Source organism: Amblyraja radiata, chromosome 14 (genome assembly GCF_010909765.2).
Source record: "Amblyraja radiata isolate CabotCenter1 chromosome 14, sAmbRad1.1.pri, whole genome shotgun sequence".
Lineage (NCBI taxonomy): Eukaryota > Metazoa > Chordata > Chondrichthyes > Rajiformes > Rajidae > Amblyraja > Amblyraja radiata.
The window spans coordinates 22,034,335-22,042,797 of record NC_045969.1 but is presented as its reverse complement, the minus strand read 5'-3'; the positions used below and the strand labels follow the sequence as shown (position 1 = coordinate 22,042,797).

The 8,463-nt window shown below is 45.5% G+C and overlaps 1 protein-coding gene across 2 annotated transcripts in view; it reads left to right on the top strand.

Moving 5' to 3' along the window:
* The first annotated feature begins 402 nt into the window (after positions 1-402).
* LOC116980492 (ribosomal protein S6 kinase alpha-3) overlaps positions 403-8,463 on the top strand; it is a 73,355-nt gene continuing 65,294 nt past the window's right edge. Inside the window, exons 1-2 of one of the 2 annotated variants that reach the window (XM_033032769.1) lie at positions 403-828; positions 2,777-2,917. In XM_033032769.1, coding sequence (XP_032888660.1) covers positions 769-828; positions 2,777-2,917 — 201 coding nt within the window. In that variant the 5' untranslated portion in view covers positions 403-768. The remainder of the gene's footprint in view (positions 829-2,776; positions 2,918-8,463) is intronic. The other variant, XM_033032770.1, reaches the window with a different exon arrangement.

Sequence of the window (8,463 nt, the reverse complement as noted above, 5' to 3'; positions counted from 1 at the left end):
GCTAACTGTTTGTATCCATTCGTTATCACCTACTCCACAGTAATCATTGGACCCTCGTGGGCTCTACCTTTCCTTGATCATCGTTGCTGCCTTTGATTTGTCCTTTTTATATCTTTCATTCATTTGTTCTTTGCACCTTTTCATATCTCTAGTTTCCCTCTGCCCTGACTCTCAGTCTGAAGAAGGGTCTCGACCCGAAATGTCACCTATTCCTTTTCTCCAGAGATGCTGACTCCAGCTTTTTGCGTCTGTCTTCGGTTTAAACGAGCATCTGCAGTTCCTTCCCACTCACCTCCAGTGTTGTGGAAGTGGGGCTGCAGATGCACATTCCAGCCGCTGGGCCTTGGATTCACCTGGCGGCGGCGGCGATGATTGACAGGCGGGGCAGGCCACGTCCCCTCCCTCCCTCCCCGGGGCTGTCGTCGGGGTGACGGGCAGCAGCCTCGCTGTGGAGCACAGGTGGTGCCGCCGCCGCCGATCGCCATATTGAGAGCGGAAGCGACGGCAGAGGAAAGAAAGAAAGGGAGGCAGGCAGGGTGACGGTTGGAGGTCCGGCGCCCTACAGCGGAAACGCGCGGGTTTGAGGGAGGGGGGGGGGGAGAGGCCAGGGCCCACACAGGCGTCGAAGAGAGAGCGGGTGAGAGATATAGAGGCAGCGGCGGCGGTACCGGCACCTCCTTTCCGCCCGCCCGACTGTGGAAGCCGCAGAGACCTGAGCTCTACCCCCGCCCACACCCGACACCGGACCGTCCGCCACTCCCCGGCAAGATGCCGCTCGCCCAGCTGGTGGACCCCTGGCAGAAAATGGCTCTGGAGAAGGGGAGAGAGGTGAGCCGACAGGCCCGACTTCAACTTTCCAGTCCCCCGCCCTGTTCGCTGTTTGCTTCGCGTCCCGTCTCCACAGTCTGGGCTAATCGCCCCGCCCGATACCCTCTTGACTTCATCTCCCACCACTCTGCACACCCCCACCCCGCCTCCCCTGACATTCTTCCCAGTTCCCGAACTCGATCTCTTCTCGCACCCGGACTCCTCGTTCCTCCTCTCTCCTGGGCACTTTTAATCATTTGTCCCCATCAGCCAAATTTGCTCCTATTTAACCCTACCCCATCTCCCAATTCTCTTCTCGTTTGCGGTCACTCTTCGTCTTGCGTTGATTCGCCCATTCGCTCCCTCATCCCTGTCCTTTCCCCTCCCCGTTTCATCGGCGTGGCCGGGTTTCAGAGTTTGTAACTTAACTTTTTTTCTGGGAGGGTCAGATAAGGAGGATTTATCTTTCTAGTCTAATAACCAAAGATAACGTTATTGGGTGTCCAGTTCTGTCACAGTTGCAAAGAAAGCCAAGTATTTGTTGCCTTTAGTCTGTACAGAATATTTAATTTTCGAGGATTTACATTTGCAATTTGACATTGCTGTCACGGTATTTTTGTTTCAGGTTCTTGCTTATTTGGGTTTGCCACCAATCGGCAAAGTTTTGTGAAAACTCTGTAGCACAGATTCGATCATTTTGATTTTGCCTTCGTAAAGTCGAGTTGTAGTATTAGGATTTATTTAATTGAATTTTATGCTCAAATTAATTGATTTATTTCTTGTCTGCTAATGATTCAGCCACTTGAAATATTTTCTTAAACTTTTCATCTGCAGTATTGAATCTGCAATACCGAATTTTAGCAATTTGCTGTTATCCCCACAATCTGAAACTTTTGAGCCTGATCAGAACTTGGGGCAATAGTTAGCTTTTTATTGAATCACTCTAAATTGGTGCTTTTTAATATTTTAATAATATTGGATCTTGTTGCCTGACATCTTTAAGCCAAAGGAGTGCATAGTTGACCAATATTCTGTTTTAACGTGTTGTATGCATTGATGTTAACCTCATGACATGGCTAATTTGCTGTTGGAAATATTCCATGTAAATGCTTATTCACAGTCTTATTTGTGCACATTATGATAGAACGTTGTTATGTGTTGAGGTGGGTTGTAGATCAATAGCCAATTCTACTTCTGATTTTTAACCTCTATGAATTTTGAGGGGCATCGTTAAGTAGATTGTAAGTTAAACCAATGTGCTCTTATAACCAGAACAGATTGTTTTAAGGTAAAGACATGGAAGATTTAGAGCAACGTGGCCTGCTGGGGGTTGAGGAATTTTCACCTAATGATTACTTGAAATCTGAAATGCATTACTTGAGGAAGTGACAAAGGTAGCACTCAAATAATTAAGAAATGCTTAGATGGGAAAGTGACATACTATGACAAAAAATTAATAAACGTTTAGATGGAAATTTGAATTCCCATGGCATTGAAGATTCTAGGTAGACTGGTGGGAAGTGGGAATTGTATGGATAAGTACTTGATGGGCGCATAAACTCGACTGACTGAAGGGCTTGTTTCATGCTATATGACTCTATGACCACTTTGCATTTGGGTTTCTAAAAGTTGAAAAAATTGGCATGACTGATTGTCATTTAGCAGATCAATAAATTTGGTTTTAAGCTTTCCTTAAATTACAACACTTTCTTTGAGGGTGGCATTATTGTTTCCATTAATATCCTGGTCGGTACTTTTGATCGGTTGTCATTAAAATGCAATAACCGAGGTATCATTAAAAACCAGGATTGCTATAAAATGTGCATTTATGAAAATGTGATTAACACTTGTTATAATAGTGATAATGTGCAAAGTGTAAGTCTCATACTGCATATATCTGCCTGAAATTGTTCACTGGCTTTTGCAAGAGATGAAGTTTCTCCTCTTTATGTATTTTTTTGCCTCGCAGTCAACATCGTTTCCCCTATGTAAACTTCTCCACAGCCAGAAACCAACAGAGAGCCCAAACAGGGGCACAACAATACGTGACTTCACCACTCGATGTCAGGCTAGTAATGCTATACAACTTAACAGTTCTCCACAGTATGAGGTATACTTAAATACTTTGGAACATTTCTCTATAAATATAGAATTGATTTTAAAACATGCATATTAATACACAATGAAAAGTGTAAAAAGAAATTGACAAAAAAATGATAGCGTTTTCAAGTATAAGATGACTTTAATGTGGGTGATATACATGTAGATTTCTATGGTGGTTGGAATAATAAAATCATTGCCCAGTTGCAACTAATACTGGTCCTTTAAAAATGGACAGATACCACTTTTCATTTCATGGGTTGTTGGGTGATTGAGCGGGTTTCCACATTAGGTTCTTGAGGGCATCTGGAGAATGGCTTGAAAGTTTTGACAATGGTTTGAGGTCATCTTCTTAGTTGTCACAACAATAGCTTCGTATGAATTTTGTTGGTCTGAATATTTGAAATCAAGGGATTTACAGACTACTGGAATATCATTGGTCTAATAAAAATGTTAAAACTAAATTTAACATTAATGTTTCAATGAACATTGCTTTTGATGATATCTTTATGAAATTTCTATATTTCAAAGATTTTCTCACTATCCAAAATAATGTGATTAATAATTCTTTAGCGCTCCAAAATGGCTTGAGCTTACCCTGATGTTCATGGACAAAATGTATTGATAGAATTTTGTGAAATTATTATTACTTTAGGCTGAATCATCTTGTCAGCTTAATCAGAATGATATTATTAGCACATTACTTATTCAAAAGTTGAGATCTTTATGTACAGATTTAATGTTTTGTTGCACCTATTATGGGGATTGCTAGGGGTTGGCTTATGCCATTCGCCTGTATGGAGATGCAAGAAACTGAAGATTCGGGAATCCTGAGCAAATAGAAAAGTGCTGTGGGAAATCAGCAGGTCGGGCAGCATCTACAGAGGGAATGGGTAGACATGGCATTTGGGGGGGGGGGGGGGGGGAGCTGGTAAAGAGAGATAGGGTGTGGCAAAGCCTGGCAAGTGTTAGATGAGTACTGGTGATTGGCAGATGGGTGGAATAATATCAAAAGCTAGAGGTGAAAAAGAGAGAAATGGGTGTCAGAGGAGAAGTGAAAAGCAAAGCCACGGGGAAGGAAAGTTAGTAAGATGTGAATGGAGGGAGGGGAGAGAAAGGATAAATGGGAATTGGGGATGGAAGATGAGTGTACTGGGATGGGGCAGGAGCAGGGTGACTGGTGTAGTGGGGGGGAAACTGGGGTAAGGAGCAGCAGACAGAGGGGTGGTAGACTGGGATTCCTCCAGTTCAATTTTCATCCTGTTGTGTTAGAAGCTACCCAATAGGAATATGAGGTGCTGTTCCTCCAGTTTGTGTGTGGCAGAGCTTGGATTGCTGAAGGGGAGGCCATCCTTGGGAAATGAGTGTGTGATGAAGTTCTTATCAGTGTACAGCCACAGGTTGAGCAATCAAGTATCATTGTGGTTCTTATCTGTATAGTTTACGGAAGTTTGATGGCTCTCTGCTGGGCTGACCAAATTCTGGCCAGAAACGGAGATCAGTAAGAACACTTATTCCTGTTACAGCCAATCTATGTGTTGGATATTCCTGCCCATGATAACTGTTGCACCCTGGTGGGACCATCAGATCTAGGAGAATTCTCGTGCAGTGATGACTGACAAAGCAGATTAATTGAGCATGATTGTTATAATTGGTCAACATCTCCATTATATTATGTCAGGAGAGTAAAAAGCAAACTGGGCAGATCTTGGTCCATTTTTATCCAGCAGTTATATTTTCATAGTTTCTATCTCGACTTCTCCGTTTTTGCTAGCGTTTCTATTCATGTAATTTAATGCTTTTTCTCTGGTTTGTTTCTTGACTATTTTTCTTTCCTGGTTGAGGTCCTATTCCCTGGTTTCGGGATGACAGGCTGAGTATGTCAGTATCTTGCTACACTGTACTTTTCTGGCCTGATTATGGAACCATATTATAAGATTCAAAAAATATAGTAGAAATGGAACTTGTCAAAAAGGCAATGCTGGTTTCCATTAGTACAAAATGTCAGGTATACTCCTCCCATTTCCTCCAAGTGCAAGACGTAGCTATGGGCACGCGCATGGGCCCTTGCTATGCCTGCCTCTTTGTAGGGTACGTCGAACAATCCTTATTCGAGACGTACAGTGGCCCTATCCCCAAACTCTACCTCCACTACATCGACGACTGCATTGGTGCTACCTCCTGCACCCACACACATTTCACCACTAACTTCCATCCGGCACTCAAATACACCTGGACCATTTCTGACATTTCCTTTCCATTTCTTGACCTCACTATCTCCATCGCAGGGGATAGACTCCTGACCGACATCCACTATAAACCCACTGACTCCCATGGCTATCTAGACTACACTTCTTCCCACCCTGCTTCCTGTAAGGACTCCATCCCCAGCTCCCAATTCCGCCGTCTACGCTGCATCTGCACCCAGGATTGGAAATGTCCTCATTCTTCACGGAACGTGGGTTCCCCTCCTCTACCATAGATGAGGTTCTCACCAGGGTCTCTTCTATACCCCGTGACTCTACTCTCACTCCCCATCCCCCCCCCCCCCACTCATAACAAGGGCAGAGTCCCCATTGTCCTCACCTTCCACCCTACCAGCCGTTACGTACAACAAATAATCCTCCATCATTTTTGCCATCTCCAACGTGACCCCACCACTTGCCACATCTTCCCATCTCCTCCCCTGTCTGCTTTCCGCAGAGACCGCTCCCTCCGTAACTCCCTGGTCAATTCGTCCCTTCCCACCCGAACCACCCCCTCTCCGGGCACTTTCCCTTGCAACCGCAAGAAATGCTACACTTGTGGCTTTACCTCCCCCCTTGACTCCATTCAAGGACCCAAGCAGTCTTTCCAGGTGCGGCAGAGGTTCACCTGCACCTCCTCCAACCTCATCTATTGCATCCGCTGCTCTAGATGTCAGCTGCTCTACATCGGTGAGACCAACCTGATCTCCCGGTGGCTCAGCACTTCAACTCCCCCTCCCATTCCGAATCCGACCTTTCTGTCCTCGGCCTCCTCCATGGCCAGAGTGAGGACCATCGTAAATTGGAGGAGCAGCACCTCGTATTTCGCTTGGGCAGTTTGCACCCCAGCGGTATGAACATTGACTTCTCTAATTTCAGGTAGTCCTTACTTTCTCCTTCCCTTCTCGGCTCTCCCTCAGCCCACTGGCCCCACCTCTTCCTTTCTTCTTCCCGCAACCCCCTCCCCTTTCATCAGTCTGAAGAAGGGTTTTGGCCCGAAATGTTGCCTATTTCCTTCGCTCCGTAGGTGCTGCCACACCCGCTTAGTTTCTCCAGCACTTTTGTCTACCAGGCATATAACGAGCCTGAGTTAAGATTTTTTTTGGGGGAAGAATACAGGCATAATTCAAAACAGGATTTGAAGTATTAAATGAGCTATAATTTTATTACTCTACTACCACTATTTACAGTATTTACAGATCTATTATCTGCTGCTGGGTAGCAACAGCGATATGAATTTGCACTGCTTGTTTATCATCTTCCTGACTATCTGATAAGATATTTTCTGCTGGTAGGTTTTGCAGTCAAATAGTATCTGTTTTATTCCCAGTTGAAGGTCGGCTATTCGTTTTTTACAACAATACCCTTTGTTTATTATATGGTCATTTACCTATTATAATTAGAGTGGCTGCTCACGCAAGCAGCATTGTTATAAAAAACGGAATTTTGTATAATTGAAACTTAGCTGGTCAAGCAGCATCTCTGGAAGACATGCATGGCAGGGTGGGGAAACGACAAAGCCTGGCAAATGATCGGTGGAAGATAGATGTAAAAAGCTGGAGTAACTCAGCGGGTCAGACAACTTCTCTGAAGAAAAGGAATTGGTGATGTTTCAGGTTGAGACCCCGAAGAAGTGTCCCGACCCGAAACATCACCTATTCCTTTTCTTCAGAGATGCTGTCTGACCTGCTGAGTTACTCCAGCTTTTTGTATCTATTTTGGTTTTAACCAGCATCTGCAGTTCCTCCCTACACAAGTGGTATGTGGTTTCAGGTGAAGGAGAAGGCTTGATTGGCAGATAGATGGACACCGGCTAGGGATGAGAAGAAGACAAAAGGCTGTGTGATAAGTAGAGAGATGTAAAATGTTGTGGTGTGGTGGGGGAGTGGGGGGGGGGGGGGGATATAGGTGGAAAGGTAAAGTGGGAAGGAGAAGTAGGTGCACATCCTGATGGGGCACAGAGAGAGGGGCGGAGGGGTGTGTGGTGGTTAGTTACCTCGAGTTGGACTAATTCAATTTTGTGCCATTTGCCTTGTAAAGGGCCTGTCCCACTTGGCGTGGCATTTACACGACCTGCTAGCGTGTGGGTAACGCGGGACGGGAGCATGGAGTGGTGTGAAGGAGTGTGGCGTGGAGGAGTGTGGACTTTGTCCTGAACAAAATCTTTGGGCGCCACCGGCCTGTCACGTAACTGACGGCCAAAGTGGGACAGGCCCAATACCCTGGCGCGGCGCAACGCCTCACCTCCAACAGCAGCAGAAGCAGGCAAGCGATGGTCGAGCTCGGCCTGGGGCTCACGGCCGTTGTGGATTCGGATCCGCCCCCACACCTACTCCCAGAGCAGGGCCAAGAAGATTGAAGATAGACACAAAATGCTGGAGTAACTCAGCGGGACCGGTAGCATCTGTGGAGAGTAGCAATGGGTGACGTTTCGGGTCAAGACCCTTCTTTCAGACTGAAGAAGAATCTCGACCCGAAACATCATTCATTCCTTCTCTCCAGAGATGCTGCCGGTCCTGTTGAGTTACTCCTGCATTTTGTGTCTATCTTCAAATGACGTCACGCGCTCCAGACGGCTGTGCGGACGCATGATGACGCGCGGGACCGTCGCGCGTCAGTCACTACCGGCCTGTGTAAGTTCTTCCAGTTTGTATGTGGCCTCACTTTGGCAATGGCAATTTGGCACAGGGCAGAGGTCAGTATGCGAAAGGGAGATAAAATGATTAGCAGCACGCCCTAGCAGACTGAGCACAAGTGTTCGATGAAACGTTTGGTCTCATCAATACAAAGGAGACTGCATGTGGAGCACTGGATGGATGCAGCAGACAGGTTACAGGAAGTCACACCTGGGAAGGCTGCTGGGGTCCCTGGATGGGTGCGAGGGAGATGGTATAGGGACAGGTATAGGTACAACATACTGATGCCTTTGCTTACCAAGTGTGAAGCTGATTTACCATTCAGGGTTATCAAATCATGTGTTGAGCATTTGATCAGAGATACTTGTTGATAATGTCTAGATTATTTCTTGGGGTGTCAGCTGTGTTTTAGCTTTGTCGCATCCTGTTTGTTTTTCCCAGTAGAGGGCCAAACTAAAATTATCCATATTATGCTTAACCATGATAAGCACAGATAGTTATCTGTATGAAGTTAATGGGAAGTCTCTGGATTGGTTTGTGCCCTTGGACAAAGTGGGAGCATTAAGTCTTTGGAAATAATTTGGGAACTTGTGAAGAAAATCACTCGCCATTGAATACCTTGTCTTTATCATTGCTACAAGAGCAACTTTATTAATGTTGCTGGTTTGGAAGAT